A 25,873-nucleotide genomic window follows, 5' to 3' on the forward strand; every position below is an offset into this window, starting at 1 on the left:
CATATACACATCATTCCAACGCTATCACTTTGTCCAGAGTAGGAGGTCACAGATGATGAAGTTGGTTTTCAGTGGTCAGTAGCATCCAAAATCATGTGACTTTAAACATTCAGATTTCTGAATTGCATTCAAAGCTATTAAGACTGGCTCATGGCTGAGGAATCCGTATTTTTTCAGCCATTACTTCGGCGTAGTGAGCATTCTGAACTATTTGTAGCCAAAGAGATGTAAGAAATACTGTTTACATAACCTAAGATGGAAACACACTACATAAGAATGCTCAACTTGTAGACTTTCTTAGATAATGTAAATTAAGGATTAAGGATTGTCTCAAAATTTGTTGCGAAGATTTAATCAATGTTCTACTCATATATATCTTTAGGGTAGATTCTACTGTTGCTAGGTTGATTATCTTTCAACAGGGCTGATGCCCATCTTGACAAAATTTTTCTTTTTATTTTTGGCAGGACCGTCTCATTGCTCTTGATGCTGCAGAAGAATTCTTTAAAATTGCCAGTCAGACATACCCCAGAAAGCCTGGAATACCATGCCTAGCAGATGGCCAGAAAGAACTACACTACCTTCCACTTCCAAGTCCCTAACAAAAAGCTGTGAGGCAGAACTGGAATCTGCTTTGGGATTCAAGAGCCCACCAAGGCTGGATGAACGCATGTAGAAGAGAGTGAACAAACTGAGGACTGGCTAAGTTATTGAATCCTATAGAAATCTGAGGGTTTAGATAGCTGGTCTTCATGACGACCTTACTCAGAGAAGTGTTCAGTTTGCAATGAAACACACTGGTGACCTTTCATCAGGGAGGTGGTCAGTGAGATACTGCTTTACGAGTACTTAGATTCCAAGAAACCATTACCCCGCTTGGGTTGGTTGTTCAGTAAGCTTTAATTGCTAGTCCTATTGGAAGAATGGGATATTCTCTTAAATAAAACAGTAACATTACTGGAGCTATATCACTAGGCCCAAATATGGATGACCCATTTATAAATAATTTATATATAAGCTAACACAAAAATAATGCGAGGCATTATGTCACCTTTCTTTGATTTGGAAGAATCTTAGAGGGTGTCAGAGGCATCATTTTGAGTGACAGTTATAATTATTCAGAAATACCATGGACCAGGTAATAGAAATGTCTAAGAAGGCTGCTCAGAAGTAAGTTCCACATAGAATGACCCCAAGCAGAACTGTCTATAGCTCTGTGGACACAAGTTCTGTCTGCCATTGTGGTACAAACATCTTAAGTTCTTGACATATTTGAGATCTTGTTATCTCATTTTTGCACAGTGTCCATTTCCAGCCCACAAACCTTTGATATTTTAACCAGGAGAGCATCCATACGCTGAAACATTTGACCTCCAGTTCCTTTTCATCTCTTGAAACTGTTTCCAGCTCACTGACTGCCTCTTGCCCTCACCAGGGACCCCAAGGGCATACTTGCAGTTCTGCAAGTTGAATTGCAGAAGGTCATTGTCCAACATGTTTTCATTCTGAAGGTGATTTTCAACCTGGAGCAATGATGCCAATCCAGCTCGTCTCCATCTGCAGATTAAAAAGTCCAGCCTCAAAAGTGACTTGCTATATAAGCAAGGAGCTTGACATGAAATCATGGTTTATTTTATTGAAAAGACTTTAAGAATTGATAGGATTTATTAGTGGATTGCTGAGAACTATGGCAATATTTTTATTTTTATAGATGTTGCTCTTCTATATCAGGTCAAAAAGTAACTTGTATTTAGTCCATCTGGGGGACTTGAACATTTCCGTATCTTGAACAGCTCTTTTTTGTAGTGTACACAATGATCAAAACATTTGTTACAGGAGGTAGGTGGCCTCCATTTATTAATGCATTACAGACTAGTTTAACTGACCTGTTTTAGAAAAAATCCTCCCTAGTTTAATAAGTCAGCTAAAGTTTTATTTTTTATATTTAATGCTTCAGCCCTCTCTCGTGTTGTTTGAAATTAGCCTGCAGATATTTCCTCTCACTTTTCTGTAGGTTCTTGCAAAATAAATACACAAAAAATAAAATAAACAATAAAATACATCTTTGAAAATTGTATTGTGTTCATCTCTGTCCTCAGAATGTGTGTTCTGTCTTCCTGCCCTTTTTAATGTCCAAATAGACTAGGTTGTTTGCATCCATGGAGAAAAAATTAAAACCACAGTCTTTATTTTTATGCAATGAATGAGTGAAGATAATATTGTCTCTAGGATTATAAAATTCTACAAGAAATTCTCCTTCTGAGGAATTAAAAGTTTTCTGAATTTCCTTTTTAGTTGCATGTCTGTGATATGCAACGAAATGTAAAGAAGCAGAGACAGATGGGTTGAAGGACCTCTCTTTATAAAGCCAGCCAAGGGGAAAATCTGTGCCCATGTCCAGTGGCCACTGCAGGGCATGAAGGATGACTTAAGTGGCCACTTCAGAAGTTACTAGATGACTACCAGGATGTGCCTGAGGTTGGAGGGCTTTCCTGCTTTCTAAATGTCTCCCTGTTGCCTGCTCTAGTACCTCTCAAGGGATCTGTGTATGCAGGGTAACTTCAGGTTGTAGATGGAGGGCAGTTTTTGCATTAATTTTTATTTTTATGTGTACCAGAGGGAGCATGTTCCCTGTAATTACATCAGACACATGTGCTCCTATTTCCTGGGCATTATTGCAGTGAATGATGAAGTGTTTAGTTTTCTTAACTGAGGCACCTTGGAAGACACAGAGAACACACTGCCCAAAGTGATGAAGGACTTGTTGGTGAGGGACACTAACATCACTGAGAAGCTCAGTGGTAGCCCTGTGGGCCACGTGCTGTTTTCAAAGAGGGCTTGTCAATGCAATGGGGGTGGAAGAATAGAAGCTCAGTAGCAGTACTGAAGTCACTAGCAGACGCAAAGTGGACGCAATTATGAGTGTCCAGGCCTGAGGGGTACCCACAGAAAGCTCTGGATACGCTGTAGTCAGGAAAGCCGATGAAGTGTTTTGCTATTATCAAAGACTCGGAGCTTAAATGATTGCAACAGGGGGAGGCTGGGGAGAGAGCCATAGAGAACAGCTCTGCCTTTCACTCTCTCAGCCTAAGCTTTTATTAAAGATAAAGACAAAGGAGCACCATCCCCGGTGGCACAGGGATTAAGGACAGTGCTGTCAAGCTCCTGCCAGCTACTAGAGCACGAGTTCGATCCCTGCCCTGGAGGTGACCCACGTGGTACAGCAGACCTCTCTCTCTCCCTGCTGCTCCCCACAGCAGTGAACTTCAGTAGATCTGCCTGTTCTGCTCCCCACTCTCTGCAGTGAATCCTGTCACCATCCCCCCCCTCTGGCTTACACCCCAGTTCTTGTATGAATAAATAAACCTTTAAAAAAAAGAACAAAGGAAGGAGAAAATAGCGTGTGATTGTGTTATTGCTTATACAGATTAATAAGTGACTGCTGCAAACAAGCGTGTCTGGTTGCTGGAACATGAGCACAATCCATTGCATTGCCAGAGAACAGGCATCAATTCTGGGAAGAAGTTCTGTTTGCTGTCTGAAGAGCTTCTAATATCCTGGAACCCCATGTGCAGAGTAAATAGGTATTCTCAAAAAACTCCATCTCCCTTCAGGGAAGCAGGTGCCCAACAAGAACATGCCAGATTGATGGCTGATCAAAAGGACTATTGCTCCAGTTAGACCATCAAAAGATCTCAAGGATGGATGAACAGGAAAGAGATAGGACACAGACATCCTAATACAAAGTTAGGATTTTTCTCCGAGTTTCCACATCTTGGAAATTTTGCCAGACCAGACTACTGATAGAAGGAAAGGTAGGAGCCCCAAGAAGAATTTGCAAGAGAACCTCAAGTATATAGGTCAGTCATTCCCCTTGTTCTTCAGAAGGACCAGTGGTCACCTAGAAAACTGTACTGGGGAAATACTCAGAGAGTATTCCCTGAGTATAAGTACTCAGGGAGAACACAGGTCTAATTTGACATTTACACTCAGGGACAACAGTGTTATCACAGCATGCCTCTTTGGAATGGGCTAGACAGATTCAGACAATAAAGGAGTTTTATTATCTGACTTCACTCAATTATTTGCCTTGTAACTCAGTGCTCAACTCCCTACTTCCAGAGTAAATGATTACACTGAACATACTTGCGACTTGACAGAATCACTATTGTTCCTTGGGCTGAGAGTTAAAAACTGTTTTAGTAGGAAAGTTCAATGGAAGCCTCAGAAGCCGCTCCACCTCCCGGGCCAAGATAGTAAACCAAAATCAGCACTGCATCCCAGAGAGGAGGCAGGGAGAAGTGGTACCTTTAAAGATCTACAGGCTGCAGGAATGTTGATCCTGATGAAAATTCCATTTAATTCACCACATGGCCTCTATGGAAATGAGATGAATTCTGGACAATGAGAGTGGATTATGGGAAACAAATGGTAGCCTTAACTTCAGTTGCTGAGTTAGATGAGGGCTCTTTGAGAGAATGAGTTAACAGCGACTCAGTGACCTGGTGTGTGACCATGTGCCTGGCTATATGTTGTTGTTTCTATACCTATCAGAAAGTGCTTGCTGTTACTTGGGATGGAGACAGTATATATTAGTGGGCTTACTCCAGAGCCATCTAAACCATCCATCTAAACCCTCTAAACTTTCTGCTATAGTCCAAAGGAAGCTGGACTGCATGGACACTGGGCAGAATATCACATCGGTTACCTGTGTCAATGGCATGCCATGGGATGACTATCAAGTGGCAGGTATAATGGTGGCCTTGGCAAAAACTGTAGAGGATGGGAGATGAATCCTATGAAGTCTGGGGCACCTGTGTCTTTGGGAAATATTTTTTGGTATCCAGTAGTCTAGGGCATGGTTGGAGCAGCCCGTGCAAAAAAAGGACGACTTTTTTCATCTTAGACTCCCACCTGTAAAAAGCCAGCAGAATGCTTGGGGGCCTGTTCATGTTCTCACCTGCTGCATCCCTGCACCTGATGGCATGGCCAGCTGTGAGGGAGGGCTAGGGCAGGAAGGGGCTCCACAGCAGGACCAGGCCACAGACAAGGTGGCCATTGGACCAGAGGACTCCTCAGACCCAGTGGTAAGAAGAGATCAAGAGAAGAAACCAAGATGATCATGTTGTTTGTAAGGAGAACGATACAACATTGAAGAAACTGCTCATGACGATCTGAGTTTTTGTGCGACTCATTAAACAATACGGTCAAATTTAAGAGTAATCTCACTTTTTCTTATTATTTAAAAATATTTTAATACTACTAGTTTTAGATTTGTAGCGAAGTTGCACAAAAGGCACAGATTTGTATAAATTTCTTTTCAGGTGGCACATTTCACCTCTCACAAACCAGCACTGATATGTTATTATTAACTAAGGCCCATAGTTGGGATATCATAGTTTTTACCTGATGTCTTGTCCTGCTCTAGTGTCTCATCCAGGACACCATATCACGCTTAGCCGTGGCGCTCCGTTAGTCTCCCTTTGGCTGTGATCGTATCTCAGAGGAATCTAGAAAACAGCGATGGTCAGGACTAGAGTGGCTGTTAGACCAGCTGCAGCAGCGAGGCTCCAGGCTGTCCCCCCAGACTCATTTGCGTAATTTCCCTTGGGAAAAGATATGCATCAACGCTCCCCATGCTCCCGCAGGAACATGTTCTATTTTGTTTCTGAAAATCAGGTATGGCAGCGCTGTGAGGAACAGCTAGTGTTGTGGTGCACTGCTCAGGTCTGCCCCCTGTAGGACTGAAATGCTCATTGCCTCAGCAGCTGGTAGTGTTGGCTTTGCAGGGCTCGGCTGAAATCTTTTTGGGAATTGGAACCAGCTGAGGAGAACTGCTTTGCGCAAGGGTGATCCCCCTACTGAGGACATCCTACAATGGCTGACTAGTTACTTGGTATAGGAGCGTGAAGGACTATTCCAGCTGCAAGCTCCCCAATGGATTGCATGCAGCCTAGATTGAAACTACAACTCAAAAGTTTCCCCAATCTTTCCTCTGCTCTCTCCTCCATAGGAATTTGCTAATTAACTTCTTGCATGCCAGTCTCTATTTCAGAATTTCTTCCCCAGGGAACCCAATCACAACCATTCCTGTGTCTGCAAAACAAAACAGTCTGCATTTGTAGCTGACAATTTCATAGTGATTCCTTCCATATTAGTTTTACTAGCTTGACCTGATTGTTTTAACTATTGAAATATATATTCAGAATGAATCACTGAAAAATATATTTTGCCTTTGACATAAATTAGGACATTGTTTAAAAATTTTTATTTTCTGTAGTTATTATCTATATACTCATTTAACATAAGCAGTTAAATGATTTTGAAAGGCTTCCTTCAGCTGAATTTAGGTTTCCCATGGAGATATCTGTTTAAAGTCAACAAATTCTGGAAGATCTGCACTCGTGGCCACAGAAAACAGTTTATCTTATGATTCTACAGAGAGGGATCATGCACAAGACTGGCATATTCCCCACTGGGTTAATGCATTTATGTATTTTGTCAAGTCAAGTGGAATAAATATGCTTATGTCCTAACAAGTTGCACTAAAAGAAATGCAATGATCATTTCCAAACAGTTCTCAATTACAGAGTGAAAACGGTCAGTGAAAACCAGTTTACAATGGTTTAATAAGGTTATTATTGCCTCCTAGTGTATGATTCTGTATTGTCTTCACACACTGCAAATGGTCACGTGGCATTCCATTTTCCAAATCCCTCACACATGGGTTTAGAATGCAGAGGCTCATAGGAAGAGTCAGAGAGCCAGGTCTTGAGTCACTGAATGGAATTTAGCAGATTTTACTGCTGATCTATATTCCTAATATTCAGTGGGATTAAATTGTAAAGGAAGTATTTTAAAAACACAAAATTATGACTCTGATATACTGTAATAGCTAGATAAGGAAAGTTTCAAAAACCCCTGCTGCAGTTCTGAGGCAGCAATTTATTTGAAAAATTCCTCAGCATTAGTGGTTTCAAATATGTATATGTGTAAATAAACTATTCCATATCCAAAGACATGTAGCTAGCATCCAAGGTAGTCTAATCAGAAACGCGTGTTCTGGAGACGGTTATTTTATAGTTATAATTATCTTCATAAAAATTTGTACCTCAAGGCTCATTAAGTTGCATAAAGGGTGTTAGGACTAATTTTTCACTTAGGAAATGACTTGTAACGGTAAGTAGTTCACTAGACTGTCTTCTATCATCTTTGCAGCAAGAAGTGTTACACGTCTGTTAAACCTTACTGTTCAGTGCCTGGAGTCCCGTTTGCCTTTTGCTGCATTAAAGACTTGACAATATGTGGTCTGATTTTGTTATCAGAGTATTATTATGTCTGCTCAAGAATGGAATTTTCATCAGATTTCTCTCAAACTTTCATTTTGGCATGTGGGTCCCAAGAAGAGAAAGGGGAGTTTCTTAGGGGATAGAGGAAGCAAATGTATAAATTCCTGGCTTAACTACGTATACATGTTTAGAAGAATTTGGGCTAAGACTCTTTTTCATGGTAATAAGCCACATGGTTTCAAGACTCCTGGGTTGGAGGCATATACTTTCCCTTCTAATTATTAGAAATCGCAGATATTTACTAAAAGAGCGGGCATTTTCTGAAAAGTCACATCTAGCAGGGTCAATTTCTAATCCAATTTTAAAACATAACAATCATTATTTTTTTCTTCTCGTCTCATCTCTTCCTTTTCTTGCAGAAAATTTTAAAGCAGAAAAGAAAACCCACTGCAATACTACACCTCTAACATTTTGGAGATTTCATTCCTCTCATGCTCACACTTGAATTTTATGTGTAAAATTTTATATCTTGATGAGTAAATTTAATCAGGGTCATGAACTCAAAGGTCTCCTAGGACACTGGGCAGGGAAGATGGGTTCAAGAGCGTTAAGTTCTTTTTACCATAATGGGCGTAATTACTATTCAGCTCCTAACAATTGTTGTTATGCAAAAGGACTAAATTTTGCAAGTTATTCAGAATGTTTGACAATTGCCAATCATGATTTTAATGTACATTTTATCTTGTTTGAAATGTTGGGTACTAAGTTAAAAGCAACCACCCTGTGTAAATCAGATATATGTATCTGCTGAGCAGTTTACCACATTTTATAGCTCATGAACATTTTCTTTTACTAAATAGCCTCTGAGAGCATTTTTACAAAGCTGCATAACATTAAATTGAGTAGCTTTAACAAATTTTACACTTTTCTCTATTGTTGGACATTAGAAGTTATTTCCATTTTTCTCTGCAATGAACATCTTCATGCACACTGCTTTATCCTGTGTTTCTAATGGAATTACAGCACCAAAAGGCATGAGTATTTAAGCCACTTTTATATACATCATCAATTATTTTCCAAAAGGTTTGTATCAATTGTAGCAATGATGTATGAAAATACAGTTTCACCACATCTTTGCCATCACAAGGCTACTTTGGGGGTGGAGGGAGTGGAGTTGATGAAGAAAAATAGTCTTTCTTTGCTGATTTAACTTGCATATCTGCTTATTAGTTACGGTGAGCATTATTCCAAATGCTTGTTTACCGTTTTAATTTTTTGTGACTTGTTTATTTGCTCCTTTTGTCCTTTGCTGGGGAGACTGCCTTCTTTGAAATTTTAACCATGTCAATCTATGCAGCAGCCAGGTATAAATAAACATCAACACCTGCTTCATGTTTAAAACATCTGTTTTATGGGGCTTTTCCTTTCTTTAGTAGTTGTCAGCTTTCAGCCCGCGGTCTCACGTCTCACATGGCAGCCTCCAAAACAGAGGCAAAAATGGATTGTGAGCATCTTTAAATAGGCCTTGACACCACCTGTGTCTCTTTCATTCATTTTGTGGGATAGAATTCTCAAGGTTACCACTATTCGTGCTTTACACCTGTGTTTTATGATTAGCTACTGAATCATTAGTTATGAATTATTTAGATTTTACTAATACAAGTTGCAATACTATGATACTAGTTGCAAGACTAACTCTTGGCTTTGGGATTCTAGGATCTGAGGGAGGTTATAAGTCATTTATCTCAGGCTGCTCATTTTACAAATGTAGAAATTGAACTCAGGTTTCTTCTCACGTGGTAAGCCAGCTACTGCAACACAGTCTACTACCTAGCTTAATTTTTTTTTTGTCATTTCGCATGCTGCTTCCCTCTGGCTTCATGGGTTGCTACATTTTGCGGCATAATTTGATCCTGACATATCTGAATTCAGCTAATGAGTGGCTACATTTCTGTGAATGCACATCAGGAATCCATTACAGAAAATAATTATTTTCATAGAGTTTTGGAGAAATGTTATAAATATTGGTTTTGTTACTCTCCGCCCACCCACCCAAAGAGATACAATGGAAAAATATGGGATCCAAGAAGATGAATTAGGTTATCAAATATTTTCTTTGTTCATGACAGAAGTGTAAAAATGTAGTCAAGATGTAGAGGTAACTATCAGCATCATTTAACCTCATTTACTGCAGAGGTTCAAATCCAATTTAGGGGGAAAATGTTGAGCTGATGATTTCCATTCTCAAGGCATTTGATGTCAAAAACAAGACCAAGCAGTTGCCTGATTTGTCCTAGAAGCTGAATATTTGTTCAGCTGTCCTGAACTTTCTTCTGTCAAAGGGTCTGTAGCCCTGTGCAGGTGGCTAGAGGATCTTGCTGGTTAAGCCTAAACTAGCAGCTTGCAAACTTGAGAGTCGTGTTAGACACACAGGTGCCGGGGTCCCATCTAAGATAGTATGATTCTGCTGGGCTAGTACGGAGACTAGGAAGAGTCATTTTAATAGATTTTTTATTTTTAGCTTTACAGAAAAAATTGCAAAGATAATACAGAAAATGTCCATGTGCTCCAGTTCACCACATTACTATCCTCCTCCATGGACAGGGAACACTGGTCATATCGAGTACACCAATGTTGACGTTACCATTCACTGAAGCCCAACTTTATTCATATTTCCTCTGTTGCTACCAAATGCTCCCTTTCTCTTCCAGGAACCCCTCTGGGAGAAACATTGCATTCAGCTGTCATGTCTCCTTAGACTCCTCCTGGAAATGGCCATTTCCTGGACTCTTCTTGTTTTTGAGAAGTACTGGCCATATATTCTGAAATATGTATCTCAATTGGGATTTGCCTAAATTTTTTCTTGGAATTAGACTGGAAGCTAGACCACAGAGGCAAAGTGATAATTTCATCACATCATATAAAGATACTTATATCAGGCCTCCCTGGTGGAGCAAGGGTTAAGTCTCAGTACCACAAAGCCAGCAGCAGCCACTGCAGCACAAATTCGCGGCCAGGCAGGTGACCCACATGGCACAGCAGACCTCTCCTGTCTTGCCCACTGTTCCCCTCAGCAGTGTATTTCTGTCCATCTGTCTGTTCTGCTCCCCACTCTGTCTCTGGTGAATCCTCTCACCCCCTGCACCTCTGACCTACACCCCAGCTCCTATATGCATAAATAAATGAAAATAATTTTTTTTTTAAGATGTCATTACCTGGCTAAGAGGCTATAAAGCTCTCTCTCCTGGAGATTCCTGTGTGGCTGATCTCTGGAGCACATTTGGAGAAAGAGGGCATGTTGTATTCATTCTGAGATTCAGGAGTGCCTGGGGCTGCTGGAGGGACTTATGGGTAAAGTAAGAATTGGATTCAGCTGTGAGTAATAGAGAACCAGTCACATAAGGAGCTTGTTTGTCTTAGACAACAAGAAATCTGAGAATACAGTGCAGGCATCAGCTGTGTGGTGTGGGGCTATCTTCCTGCTCCCCCCTATCAACTCGTGCCATTAGTCCTCATGGCTCTCAGAAGCTTACTCTGTCCAGAGTTAGCACCATACACAGGAAAGGAGAAGGAAAAAGGGGCATGTTCTCATCCCTGCTGTTCTCATTATTAAAAAAAAAAAAGTCATTCTACTATAAGATACAACTAGCCAGACTGGTCATGAGGCCAGCCATGACTAAAATGGAGTCTGAGAGATAATTTTAATTGGACAGATAAGCACCTTGAGCAAAAACAGAATCCTGTGCATAAGCAAGGAGAATCTGTAGTATCTGCCATCAACCATTGTTTATATTCTGCAAAAAAGTCCATCTTGCCATCTTGTTAATCTTTCAAGGATGATCACCTAAAAATGCAAATAGGTTCATATCCCCTTCGGTGAAAGCAATATGCTTAGGGCGAGCCCAGCTCCCCTGCATGGCCCTGAAGCTCACAAGCTTGGATCTTGATTGTTCTTGGAGACTCACTCCGCAGCCAACTGCAGTGGCCTCCTTCTGCAGACACACAGCCCCCTCCTATCACGGCCCATGTTCTTCCTGCTCTATACTGGGAACTCCCCAGCTACCTGCACTCTCCTCTCTGGGCTGGTGACTGCTCCCACCTCCCACTCATTCTTCAGATCTTTATTTCAGTTCAGTTTAAGTTTGTCAACAAAGCTTCCCCGTCCTGCAGACTAGTTCCAGCTCCCCTATTATATCCATAATCATAACGTCATGCACATTTCCTTTGTCTGAAACACAGTCATCATCTTGAATCTATTTCTGTGATTGTTCGATTAACGTCTGTCTATTCCGTAAGCTGCCAGCTCCACGAAGCAGACACTCCATCGACCTTTGCTCATTATTCTATTCCCAGCGCCAAGTCGAAAGGCTGGCATATGGAAGGTATTAAGTAAATATTGGCTGAGAGAATGATGGGGAAAGCCTTGTATCCTGAGGGAAGAGAGGATCAAGAGACAGCTTGCTTGGAGAATAAAGGCTCAGGGATAGAGAGAAGGCTCTGAGTCTAACTTTCTGCAGCTGCTGTTTTTTTTCCCCTCCTTTCCCACACAGTTTCACACCTGATTTTTTAAGGAGAGGAGACAGAAAGGAAAGACTAATGTCTCTATTTCTACTGCCCCCTTTGGGATGCCAGGAGAGACTTGCCGTCTTGGCATTTGGCATCTGCAGTAGCCTCAGGATGAGTCTTCTGGGCAATGGGGCGCCTTCTGCAGCAACAGCCATGGTCTCATGCTGGTTTTTGCCACAGGCATGCAGACCTACCATTTCACCACAAGGGCTGGTGATGCCACAAATGGTCCAGAGTGCAGTTTTTCTTAGGGGTTCAAAGCACAAGTGTTGACATTCAGATCTCACCTTTGCCTCTACATGGTGGGTAACCTTGGTTGAGGTATTTAGTGGCTTTAATCCTCAGTTTTCTTGAGAGCAAAATGGTGAGATACTTCAAGGAACAAATGGAAGGAAATTGACAGACATGGATGGCATAACTTATACCCACTTGCAGTGGTTCTGGCTGCAGTCTGAGAGTGACTGAGGCACCTGAAGATTTCAGAAGGAACTTAAAAGTGGAGGGGTGGAATTCCATAGTCTATTGAGAAGAAATAGAGAAATTTTGCTTTGTGTCTACTCTTGGAACTTTGTGGTAGCCTCTAAGTTGACATGGTCTGAGAAATAATTTCCTTCACAAGGGCAAAAAGGGAAGGGCTCAGATGAAGCTGTTGCTGTTCTCTGCTAGAAGTCCTCATAAGACTTGCAGTACTTGGAAAAATCACTGGCTATCCTGAGAGCTTTGCTGATCCTGTCAACAGGCTAGAAATGTAGAGAGGTTGCAGGATCATGATTGAGAGATTGCAGGAGCCAGACTCCTGAACTATTAACCAAATATAAAAACTGGGGAATTTACATGTTCTTTTATACTTTGATGTCTTGTTTGCAAAATAGAAGTCTATCTCATTACAGCGGTTATATAATTAATGCCTATAAGCTTAATACATTCTCAACGAGGAGGGAGGCAGTTTTCTTCTGATGACATGTTTTCATCGTTTAATGGGGGACAGGGGTGGATGTGCTATTGCATCTAGTGGATAAAGGCCTGAGAGAGGCTAAATATTGTTCAAAACATAGGACAGCCCTCCTCTCCAATCCCTGGCAAAGAATTGTGCACCCAAAATGTCAACAGCGCTGAGGTTGAGAAAGGTGGGATTTTAAGAGGAAATCCTGTCTCCTAGAAATGCTTATTGTCAGCTATCAATATTATTAATACATTTTGAATAGGAATGACAATGTCTATATCACCCAGAGACTACCAAGGGCTCATGCCCATTGTGATGAAGTGAAGGGTACAAAGAAGCACTTTTCTCAATATTATTATTACTATTTTTTTCAATAAAACCATACACATGACATCTGATTGTGAGATCTGGCTGGCAGTCTTTTGTTTAGAATATTTTTAAATTTCATAATCAAGAAAAAGAAGTGAATTTCAACCATGAACATGTTGATCTTTTGTCTGAGGCATACAACAGGGGAGGAGGAGGGAGAGAAATCAAAATGGGAGGAAGCGAACAAGGGACTATGGTGATGGTGCACAGGTGATGTTGTGGTGGGAGATTATGGGACTGCACCTGAGGGGGTAAATCAAATGCTGTACAAGAATTGTTGTGTTGGGCAACACCAGACTGATGAAAAAAATGGGAGTCGTGTGTCAGACTCCACAATGCAGGGTGCTGCTGGAGAGCAAGATCCTGATCTTTTTATTGACAGAAGAATCACACAGTATCAGTTACATGGGGTAGGAGGACAAAGGGAAAGAGATCGGTGAGCCTGAAAATGTGCCACCTCATCTAGGGATTCATGGAGAACATTGAGTCTACTGACTAAATAATTCTTATCTGCTTGATGACCAAGTCTTGTGATCCATCACACCCCCGAGCCCCACTCATGCTTCCAATCTTATCAACAAGGCATTCCACTGATCAGCTTCTGGGACCCTTGTTACACATCAGTCAACAGCCCCCTGGGCGATCCAGGTCATTCCTCGGGATGCACACCCTTCCCAGGGTGATGACTTGAAAGGTACCTCATAAGGCAGGGCTCCTATAACGGATTGACCAGGCAGTTCTGACTGCGTACAGGAATGCAGAACTGTAGGTAACAAAAATGGTCACCAAACAGGTCACTTAGGATTTGCAGACCCACAAAAAATGAACAAGGATGCAAGAAAATGTAAGTTTTTTTGAAAACAAAATGCTGATCTTTCGTTTGAATAGTATGAAAGATGCTCAATTATATTTTTAGAAAATATATATTTTCTGGAATGAATGATTCCAGAAAAAGCTCTGCGGTACAGCGTTCTAGGAGTATGTCACAGGCAGGCCCAAAACAAGGACTGTGAGCGGGAGCTGTGGCTGGAAAACTGACCTTGAGGCACTGACCAACGTTCCTTTTAGTCTTCAGAATTTTGCCGATGTCGTCACTGGTTAGCTGGACCTGTGGGAGACAGGTGGGCAGCCCTAAAAGAGGAACAAGAATTACATATTATAACACCTCCCAGCATGGCAGTTTCCTCATGGCTCACCAGCGCAGGTGACATGCCTGTTTTGTTGAGAAGGGCGGGCAGTTTGGAGCTGCAGTAAGGAGAGGAGGCTTGTCTTGCTAACTGGAAAAAAGATACCCACCTCTTGGTCTTGTTGCTTTCTGCATCAGGTACATCTTTACCTGTACTAGGCTACCTGTATCATTTATTCAGGTGTGCAGGTACCTTTTGGTCATTTGTTAACTTTAAGAAACAGCTCCAGGGCCCTCCCTGGTGGCGCAGCGGGTTAAAGCACAGCCTAAGAAGCTAAAGTCACTTTAGCATGAGTTTGATCCCTTCCCCAAGGGATGACCCACATGGCACGGCAGACCTCTCCTGACCGTTCGCTGCTCCCCTCAGCAGTGTACTTTGTTGATCTGCCTGTCCTGCTCCCCACTTTGTTGTTGATGAATCCTCTCATGCCATCCCCGCCCCAAACCCCCAAACCTCTGGCCTGTACCCAGTTCTGTATGCATAAGTAAGTCTTTTAAAAAAAAAAAAGCTCCAATTTTAAAGAGCTTGTGTTGCAAGGAGGTAGGAATCTGCAGAAAAACCCCAGAAGTGGCATGGGAGGTTGACGGAGGGACAGCGAGGTGGAAGGTTGGTGAAGGCTGATTGACCGGGGACCCAGCTCTTCCACCCGCCCTGCTTCAAATAGAGCAGCTGTGCCTTATCTATATTTATCTAAATTTAGATGAGTCTTTGTACACGTCATTCTAAACATTTCCCTCTTTCTCTGAAGTGTTCCATTACTAGTTTTAAAAAATGTCCAAAATCACTGGTTTGTAGAGATCAAAAATAGCCGCTCATGTATAGGATGTATTTGCTCTGCAGCCATTCCAGGCTGGGTAGGTTAAGTGTCGGTTCAGGCAGTTTAAAAGAGAACCTTGGCACCCTCGGCATCACCCCCCCCACATTTTCTAACAGCATGCAGGGCAAACAAAGCAGCAGCACCCTTTCCTCTCGCAGCCACGCTGCCCTGCATCCCGCTGGCCGCACCATCTACTGCCCTTAGGTGCTCGGTCTCCAGGCTCAGCTGTGCCCTCTCACACCTGCCCTCACAGGCTCTGCCATCAGGCGTGCATACCCCGAGCCACTCCCACGCGCCTCCTGCTTTCAAGGCTGCAGGTGATGGTCACACAGGCCAATGATGCCAACAACAACAAAAAATTAAATTAAATTAAAAAAAATCAACCACCAACCAAACAGAAACACCTGAGCAATCTTCACGTACCCTACAGTATTGTAATAGGTTAAGTAGTTGTTTCTAGAATTTGCTATTCACTGAGGAGTTCAGAATGTCAGGCCAAAGTTTATACAAAACCCAAAATTCCCCCCAGCGTTAACATGATCTATTTAGTTTGTTCCAAGAAAAGGCTGTTAAAGAATCATGCAGCCTCTTGCCTTCCAGGGACTTTTAAAACTTTTTTTTTTTAAAGATTTATTTATTTGTGCATACAGAACTGGGGTACAAGCCAGAGGTGCAGGGGCTGTAAGAGGCTTCAACAGAGACTGAGTGGGGAGCGGAACAGGCTGATCAACGAAGTCCACTGCTGAGAGGAGCAGCGGGCGGGTCAGGAGAGGTCTGCCGCGCCATGTGGTCACCTCAGGGACTGGGGATCGCAGTGGTCCTGAAGCTGCTGCGGCTGGTTTGCAATGCTGCCTTCTTACCCATTGCACCACCAGGGAGGGTCCGAGACTTTTAAGACTTTTTATCTGGCCTTTGAATGAGAGACATTGGGAAGACTGAGGCAGAGAGGATGCGACCGGGCTGGGACCTCAGGGTGTGCTCCGAGGGTGCGAGAGGTTAGGTTTTCCCTGAACTAGGTCACCCTATGTGCCCTCCTGTGACCACCGTAGCCCAGGTGAGCTGTCTCAAGGATCTCACTCCGTTGGTAAAAGGCTTGCACCTCACATCAGCACAAGGAATAAATACTCTTCTTGGTGGAGGAGTTTGCAGAAAGGATCCGGCTGAACACTAGATGCCACTGTTGGTTCATTCTGTTGCAGGTTAGTGCCAAGATTTCCCTTGGTCTCTATGAAAAGATGCAGTAAAAAAAAAAAAAAAAAAAAAAGTCCAAGTAATTAAAACAAGTTCTGTTAATTTTTCTTTCATTTAATGATTGATTTGCAGGTCTTAAAAAAAGTCCACTTCACAGGCTGTTTTTTTTTTTCCTAGAGAGTATGTGACAATTGGCAGAAAATGAAAAGATGCAGAGATGTGAACATTTCTTTCTTTTTTGCCTCCCATTTTTAAAGGTCAACTAACTCACACTAGAGGTTAATAAATAAGATCATTTTTGCACCTTTGTGTTTCTATCCAAGAAGAAATTCAAGGATCACTAGTAACTGTCTAGCTATGGAAATGTGTGGTGCGGTTTGCAAAGGTAATGAAGTCTGGGGGAAAGGCTTGTTTGGCTTGTATCGGGTGTCGAGAGATTCCCCCCACCAATAATTAAGAGTTAATTTTGTTTCTAAACACATACAGAATATTGTTTTTTGGTCACAGCTTGGTATAATTTGGTCACAGATGGTATAATTCATATACCATCGACTCCACCTAGTTAAAGAATTTCAATTATTTTTAGTTAATCCAGAATTGTGTGCAATTATCACCAGAATCAATTTTAGAATATTCTTGTTACTCCTAAAGTGCCCCTGGATTCTTTTGCAGTCACTTCCTCCTCATTCTTCCCATCTGCCTTGCCTCACCACCCCAAACCGTGGGCAAACATAAATGTACTGCCAGTCTTCATTTTTCACTTATTAATCAATCAATCAATCAATTTTTAAAGATTTATTTATTTATACATACAGAACTGGGGTACAGGCCAGAGGTGCAGGAGCAGTGAGAGAACTCACCGGAGACAGAGGGAGGAGAAGAGCAGGCAGATCAAGGAAGTACACTGCTGGGGGGAGCAGCGGGCGGGCCAGGAGAGGTCTGCCGCGCCATGTGGGTCACCTCTGGGGCTGGGGATCGAACTCACACTGAGACGGCTGCAGCTCGCTTGCAGTGCTGCGTCCTAACCCATTGTGCCACCAGGGAGGGCCCTTAACATATTTTTAAGGTTCATTCACATCACAGAGTGAATCATTATTTTATTATAGTATTTTGAATACGGCCCCCTTTGGATATACCACATTTTATTTATGTATTCATCAACTGATTGCAATTGGGTGGTTTCTGTTTTTTGACTGAAACTTGACATTTGTGTTTAAGTTTGTGTGGCTACCAAGAGTTCTGTTTAACGTGTGACATTTAATAGTATTTACAGAACAACTGTATGGAGGAGACATAGCATGTCTTAGTCCATGCTTGTCAAACAGCTGAGCTTTTGACCCTTGTCACTGTATTTAAGAGACTCCAGGCCACTGTAAACTGATCTACCTGAATTCCCAAGCTGCTATCATAAGACTTCTCCAGTCTGCACCCATTCTGCTAAATGTTTTGGGAGGAAGCAGTCACACATGCTAAACGATGTTTCGGTTAACAACAGATGACTGTAGTCCCCGTGGGGCACCATATAACCTACGTGTGTACTAGGCAATTCCATCTATGGTTGTGTATTTATACTCTGTGATGTTAGCCCAACGATGAAGTGGCCCCATGACACATTTCTCAGTATACCCCTGTATCTTGCAGTGAAATGGTGGCCCTCCACGTGGGATTTGGTCACACTGTTGTCATGCCCATGGTAGGTGCTGTCTCGTTGTCATGGAGAGTGGAGTGCCGCTGATGTGTGTCACGAGAGGGAGGATGTGTGTGCACAGGAGAAGCTGCGTCATTGTGAGTTCCGGAAAGTTGTTGACACATTCTGACCTCATCTGAAAGACGGCAATGCTCAGTAATCTTTACCTCTTTTAGCTGGTGGAGTAATAAGCTAATACTGACCACCACCATCCCTACTGCAGATCTGGGTTGTGCTGCCATGCAGGAGGGCACAGGAAGAGAACCAGGAGGATCTCCAGAGATGCCCAAACAGACCTGACTTCTACTTTACCCAGAACACCAGGCTCACGGCTTGCACCCTTTCCCCTTTATAGCTGCAGGCAAAGCAAACCTCCAAAGAACTCAGGCCATTAATATCAAACCCTGTTCATCCTGCCCCTCAGTCTTTCTGTCCCCTGCAGGTCTCTAAAGCGTCCCCCCCACTCTATCACCTGTGTGCTCACGGCCCATGGAGTAGCGTCTGCTGCCTGTGACTGGTTTTACGTCAAATTGAGTGAGAACTTGGAAATGATTATTGATGTTCTCAGCTGTTTACTAATGTGGCAGCGCCTGTGATTTGTGCTTTAATATTTTTTTCAGAGCCCATTTCCTTCTTAAGTGCAGCGCTCAACCACTCAGGGGATTCCCTCTGTCAGATGCGGGGGATGTGTGGCTGGAGGGCTGGTCGGAAGATGGCAGCAGAGACACACCGGGCAGCCGCCACCCAGGCAGGGAGGGTGGGTCCGGCAGGCTGGGATCTCTGACTGGTCCACATTCAGAAGCCGAATTCACTGTTGCTCTTGTGGTTTTCTCATGTAAGCATCACAGACAACCCTGCAAATAGGACATCTGAAGGCCTGCCTTTGGAAGCGAACACAATTGCTGTGGAAAGGCCCCACACTCCTTCACAGCAGGTGTGTAAATTGTTGCTGATTGACCTCTGTAGCCAATTCCAAGTGAGTAAGCAGATGCAAAGCAAGCCTGCCCCATTGGCGGGAGGGTACATTTAACAGCAAGCGTTGAGCATGCTCATAGGTTTGTTAATAGAGAATATAGCGGAAAAAGAGGGCAAGAAGAGGATTTGTGTGGAAGTTGGTGTTATTTGATTACATGGATTAAGATGGTAGCTCTGCAGCCCACAAGGGTGGGGGAATGTGGGTGCTTGGGGTGGGAGAGCTACAGTGATGGCCCCTGACCGGGGACTCCTGTACTATCACAACAATAACAAGGATGGAAAACAAGGTACTTCGTTTTCAAAAGATGTTTGTTCTGCTCATCTGTCATCTCTGGGACCGGGTTTCATTGTCCTTGCAGGGAAAGATGCTTCGGACAGTCTACAGCTTCTTTCCCGCTTCTTTGAGGAAGCTACTTATTTATTGCCTGCGCTCAGCTGCGTGGTGTGGGTTTCCTCGACACTTTGATGGGAAAGCGCAGGTCTTTTGAATCCCTGTCACGGGTCTTTTTTCCAGCTTCGGCTCTGGTTTTTTTTTTTTTTTTTTTCTTTTTAAAGATTTATTTATTTACATATACAGAACTGGGGTACAGGCCAGAGGTGCACGGCCAGTGAGAGGATGCACCAGAGACAGAGTGGGGAGCAGAACAGGCAGATTGACTTAGTACACTGCTGAGGGGAGCAGCTGGCCGGTCAGGAGAGGTCTGCTGTGCCCTGTGGGTCACCTCCGGGACGGGGATCTAACTCACACTGAAGCAGCTGCAGCTACCTTGCAGTGCTGCGTCCTCAACCATTGCGCCACCAGGGAGGGCCCTTCAGCTCTGTTTTAACCCAAAAGGGGTTTTATAACAGAGAAGGAGCACTGTGTGATGCCGTGGAATGCTGGGGTGGAAGGGACAAGGAGGACGAGGAAGAACAGCCAAGTGTCCTTCTTGCACACACGTGCACGCAGTATAGCACTAGTGAAGCACTGGTGGGTTCAGGGCAAAATGAAAAAAATGGGCCCTGTGCAAAAGCAAGAATTTCAGGATGGCAACAGCCGAGGCTTGTATCAGCTACAGGGGCTCTTGTGAATTTGGGGCTCTGTGCAGCTACCCTGGGCTCACACCCATGAAGCCAGCCAGTGTGTGTGTGAAGCATTTTAAAATCCTATTTTCACTGGTTAATTTCTTTAGGGCTGGGTCTCAGCCTCAGCATGATTGCCATGGGGACAAGGCTGTTCTCTGTTGGGGGCACAGTGCTTTGCATTTTAGGGTATCTAGCAACAACCTCCTTGTCATCTACTCAGGAGATGACAGTAGCACTTCCTACGCCCAGTTGTGACAAACAAAAATAGCTTCAAACATTGTCAAGTGCTTCCTTAAGGACAAAAATCACTCTGGGTGACAATAACTGCTTTAAGAAGGTTTTACAACACTCCCAAAGATAGTTTAGTGGTTTACTTTCTTCTTTCATTTTTTCCCCTTGTGTGTTCTCTTTCTCTCTCTCTCTCTTTAAATCCTATCCAAACATAAAAGAAGATAAAGTGGTACCCAGGAGGTACAGAACACCAAACATCCATGCCTGGCTGATCTGGCTCTGGAAACTCACACAAGACATGAGCTACACCCGGGTCTGCCTGAGCAAGATTTGTCCTGGTTGACGTGGGTGAATATACATTTCACAGAGTGTCTGTTCTCTGAGCCCTGAAATGTATCCTTTAATCTCCAACTCAGCAAACCCCTTGACTCTGAGAGGAGACACCAAAGGCCTCAGTGACAGGCAGAGAGAGGGATGTTTGGATTGCTAATTTGTTTTCACTCCTTAGTCTGTTTTTCCTTCATGCTGATGTTTCTCTTTAGACCTTGGGTATGAATAATTCTGCATAGCTTGAGGGCAGAAGCAGGAGGCAGCTTGTAGAGTTGTTTGTACTGTAATGAAATAGAAAGTTTAAAAGCCTGGTGAAGCCAAAGCATTTGGGAAGTGAACAGGGGCTGGAATGTACTTTAAAAATGACTCAAAAAATATGATAGACTCTGGATGCCTCTTGGAGGTCAGGGAAATAACTGCTCACTCACTTTAAAAAAGCACCCTCTGCTCCCCCCCTGCCCGTGGTGAATTTCAGTGCAGTCCTAATCATTCCCATGCTGGTCAAGGTAGCTGTCTTAGCCTTGAATTTCATGAAGCGTCATCTTGATAGCCAAAGCAAGCATGCACATTTTCTGTATTGTGAGTGGTAACTTGATAGCTGAAACATCTGATCTCTACTCTTGTTATAATGGAGGTCTCTTCTCTAAGTCCCCCAAGTCCTGGGTTCAGGTTCAAAGCTGAACCTGAACTTCAAAGCTGAACCTGAACCCAGATGTTCTTATTCTCAGGGGTCTCTGAGCCCACCTATCTCTAGTGTTAGTTAGTGGGACTTGACTCCTCAGTGCTGCCCTCTAGTGTCCAAAGTGCTAGATCAAGTGTTAAATCAGGAGGGGGATGACTGGCCTCTCCCCCCTTTTTGGAGATGCCTCTATTACACCATTTTGTGTTCAGATAGTTTTATTGTCCTGGAGATGGTTGGGTTTATTCCGCTCTCATCTCAAAGAAGTCAAGGATACTAGCCTTAATTATTTTAATATAACCTCAGACCGGCCCTCTTCATGTCAGTGATCCTGAATAGGTACTTTATTAAGTATGGCATGACTCCTTCATATGACAACTATTTATTTATGGTGGGGGAATTCCTTTAAAACTGTGAATTCTTTGAGCTCCATGGCTCTCCCATGTGAATATGAACATACACTGTTCACTTAAAACTATTAAGAGGAATAGTTTTTGTTCTCAAAAGTCAAAATGAGGATTGAGCAGGAAGAAGAGACTGAGTGGAAAAGGGTACCAGCCAGTTGCTTGTTCAATTTCCCCAGGCAGGGCCTGATCTAGACAGGGAATAGAGAGAGGCCGTTTTTGTTTTAGGAAGAAGGGTACATTGACAGTAAAGCAGGTGGAAAAGTAAAGAACTCTTTCTGGTGCACATCATTTTCTCAGGCATGTGTTAATTCAGACAGGGTGATGTGTGGTTTCTGGTAGGGCATAAAAGATTTTATCATAAGGAACACACCTTTTTGCCTGGTGTCAGTGGGTCTCTGGGGGGACACTCAGGCTGTGATTCGACGTGTGGCTGATGACTGGGCTTGTGACAAACATCTTTAACTGCCAACCGCTGCTTCTTGTCCACATTCTGTTCATGTTTTATTTTGTTTCCTTTCACAACAGAAATCCGAATTCAAGGTGGTGGAGAGGCTAGAATTCAGCAAATTGTGGGGCAATGAACCTCCTGTCTAGGAAGGAAAAAGGATGTTGCTTTCTGTCCCATGGAGGGAAGCAAGGAAGAACAATGTCAGTCCCTCCAGCACTGAGGGGGTGCTGGTGCACCCCACAAAGCCAAGGGTCCCACTACAGAGACCATGTCAGAATAGCTGACCACCAGCTGATGGCAAGAGCAAGCTGGCATCAACCAGAGCATAAGCAGACATGCTGCCGAGGCCACACCCCTGCCTACCCCATGCTATTCCAGGTGAACAGCTCGGCCCTCAGGCCAAAGATGGTGGTTTTCCAGACTCAAGTTGCAGCCCTCAATTTGTCGACAGATTCAACCACCTTCCTTCTCAAGCTGATGCCTTTTATTGGCCCTGGGAACTGAGACTGGCCGTGTTCTGGGATCAGTGCACGTGTATCCCAGGAGACTGCACTCTCCAAATTGACTTTTTGTTGTTTCCAAATAAATCCATTTTGTCGTGGAATAACTCATGACTTCGTATGAAGCCAACATCAGAAAATAGAACAGGGACTGTTGTAGAGCAAAGGCTCAGTTAATGTCACACAGGCTGGCTGAGAGTCATCAAGCACAGGGCATGAGCGAGAAGAATGGACCAGTGATAGGATGAATGAGAGCTCCCCCACGATGTTCAGGACAGGCATCACCCAGACATGCCACTTTGGCATTGCTTTTGAACTGAGGTCTATGGAGACCCTGCAGTATCACAAATAATTTTTGCTCTTCCCTTAACTTGCTAGAAGAATGAAAATTGGGTAGCACTATGAGAAGAAGGACTTTTATTGGAAGGAAGTTTCTGATCTATTATATACCAGGGCAAATGTCTATTTACAGAGCATCTGGTCTTATCATGAGTCCTCTCCTTCTAGACATGTGAGCCCCTCATGAATTATAACAGAGGCTTCGCCATAAAAGGGGAGGTACTTGCCCCACTTACCTATGGGCAGAACCGAGAGAAAGGAGGGCCTTTACAGGAAAGCGACACCCTGAAAGGTGAATTACTAAAATCCTTTTCAGTAATGGTTTTCTGAGGGCAGGCTTTCTTTCCTTTATTAGAACATTCTATAAAGATGTGGGAAAAAATCATCAAAAAATTGGTAGGGCCTGATTTTTTTTGTTGACCTCCTAGATTAGACCAGAAAAGACCATTTGAACTTCCCTGGTAGTAATAGGAAAGATATGTGTGCTTTTTAAAAATGGAGACATAGACATTTTCTGTGAACAGTTATGAGCCCAAAATGATCCTGGTATTTCTCACTCATGGGGTCACAGATCTCATCAGGAGTCAACACAAAATCAACTGCCATCTTGGGGGTGAGAGTTGGCCCCTGTGAATTTATCTTTTTATGAGGAATTTAGTTCATACCATTTCTTTGAATCATAAAACTTTCCCTATCTGCTTACTCATTGTCCCTTCTTCTCCCACAGGCAAACATTGGTGGAGACATTTTTATTCTTTTCTAGCATTGGTGGATTTGAAAACTTATGACGGATACTAATACAACTGTCTGAAGGGAGGTTTCCGGGACACCACCTTTTCCCCCAATCCCATAATCTGTGCATACTCATATAACCTATGCACATGCTTTAATCATCTCTGGATTACTTATATCACCTAATGAAATATAAATACTATGGAAACAGCTGTTACGCTATATTGCTTAGGGAATAATGACAAGGAAAAAAGTCTTGTGTATGGTCAGGGCAGAGACACTGTCATGGACCTAACACCACAGTGCAAGTTGTTGATCTGTGGTTGCTTGGATATTTGAATGCTGAAACTGTAGATATGCAAGCTAACTGTGGTTAACTTATCTCTAGGGGTTAACACCATAGAACTTGAACAAATTAGTCTGAAGAAAAGAAGAGGGGAAGGCACAACCTTCTTTTAAAACCATTAAAATGTGGCCCTGCCTGGGGCACAGTGGGTTAAAGCACAGCACTAAGAAGCTAAAGCCACTTCAGCATGAGTTTGATCCTCACCCCGGAAGTGACCCACATGGCACAGCAGACTTCTCCTGTGGTGCCTGCTGCTTCCCTCAGCAGAGTACTTCGTCAGTCAGCCTGTTCTATTCCCTACCCTGTCTCTGGTGAAGCCTCTCACTGGCCCTGAACCTCTGGCTTGTACCCCATGTCTGTATGCATAAATAAACAAATCTTAAAAAAAAAAATTAGAATTGCTTTTAACACAAAACATTGCTGATACATCTCTGTGTTAGAGATAGTTTAAAAACAGACATAATTTGTGGGAATCACTAATTTTTGTAATTCTGGTTTCAATTCAGAATAGCTAGAGTTTTGGAATTGCTGTAGATCTTCCACTTGCAGTTAATTTAAAATATGAAAATGAAACTGTAGACTTGATTTCATTTCTGTGTAAACATACAGACAAAAATGTGTCTGTGAAGCTTGGGGGCATTTGAGGATCTTTGCTTTGCTTATGTGAATCTTTTGGACAATAACAAAGCTAAACCAGAATGAAGTACTGGTTTCTACTGCACTGTATTTATATCAAGTCCAATATTTCAAAAAGAAGTTGGCTTTGACTCATTAATTTTAAGTAAATTGTCTGAGAATTAATAGAACATAACACCCCCAATTCTCAGCTGAATTCAGTAAGCAACCCAGCCGGGGCCCATGTAGATACAAATGTCTAGTTTAGATGTCCCAAGTTACTATGCGAGTGATTACCAAATCTGGGAAAGAGGGCTGAGTTTGACAGTGTGATTTATATGTCTTCGTTCATGGAAAAATCAGTCTAAAATCAATTTAGGTTTTACTTGCTTTATGTTCTCTTGCAAACTGCAAGAGGATTCAGGAACAGTCAGTCCATTAGATATGTGAAGACATAAATTCACATCATGTGCTTCCTCTCCCTAAGGTGAGTCTTGATAGTACGCGAACAAGATTGAGGAGGGCAAATGGGATGATCTCCTTTTCTTGATCAATGCCAGAAGCTGAAGTGGAGAGGGGAGAATGGATTATTGAAAGTTCTCTTAGCGTTCTAAGACTGTTTGGCGACCAGAAAGTGTGAGTTACAGTTTCTGAGAATGAGGCATTTGGATTTACCACCCCTATAGGAAAGCTGGACAGAAAGACTAGTGAGAATAACAGAGACAAAGAGAAAAGCCTCAATTCCTTGGTGGTCACTCATTCACAGGCTCCTTGGCATGGCCTGGTCCTTAGCGGTCATTGCTTCTCAAGTCCTCTGCTGCTTGTGAAAGAGATTAAGGGCTAAAGTGTTCCCCTGTGGGGTAGAAACATCGACTTTTGCTTGAACTGATAGAACTTTAAGACTAGAATATCTCTGGATGGCTGTTCCGGAAGAGCCGAAGTATCAATCTACTCCTGTTATTCTTATTATTAAAAATTTATTTCTACTTGACAACAGCCGCTGCAGTAAACTTACCTCTCTGATAACTGCTGTTATAAGGTCCACAATGGCCTGGAGCCCCGCATGTCTGCTGACAGCAGTCTTCCTTGCTTCCTATGTGGCCAGGGGCTTGCAGCCTCTGGAATTTCCCCTTCTTTCCTGGGGCGTGAGGTTGACT

The 25,873-nt window shown here is 43.0% G+C and overlaps 1 protein-coding gene across 2 annotated transcripts in view; it reads left to right on the top strand.

Annotated features, from left to right (window-relative positions):
• MREG (melanoregulin) overlaps window positions 1–2,040 on the top strand; it is a 46,304-nt gene extending 44,264 nt beyond the window's left edge. For both annotated transcript variants that reach the window (XM_012724947.1, XM_012724951.1), the window contains one exon: window positions 468–2,040. In XM_012724947.1, the coding sequence (XP_012580401.1) occupies window positions 468–602 (135 nt within the window). In that variant the 3' untranslated portion in view covers window positions 603–2,040. The remainder of the gene's footprint in view (window positions 1–467) is intronic.
• Window positions 2,041–25,873: the final 23,833 nt, after the last annotated feature.

Source organism: Condylura cristata, unplaced genomic scaffold (genome assembly GCF_000260355.1).
Source record: "Condylura cristata isolate star-nosed mole 26May11 unplaced genomic scaffold, ConCri1.0 scaffold00002, whole genome shotgun sequence".
In the NCBI taxonomy this organism is placed as follows: Eukaryota; Metazoa; Chordata; class Mammalia; order Eulipotyphla; family Talpidae; genus Condylura; species Condylura cristata.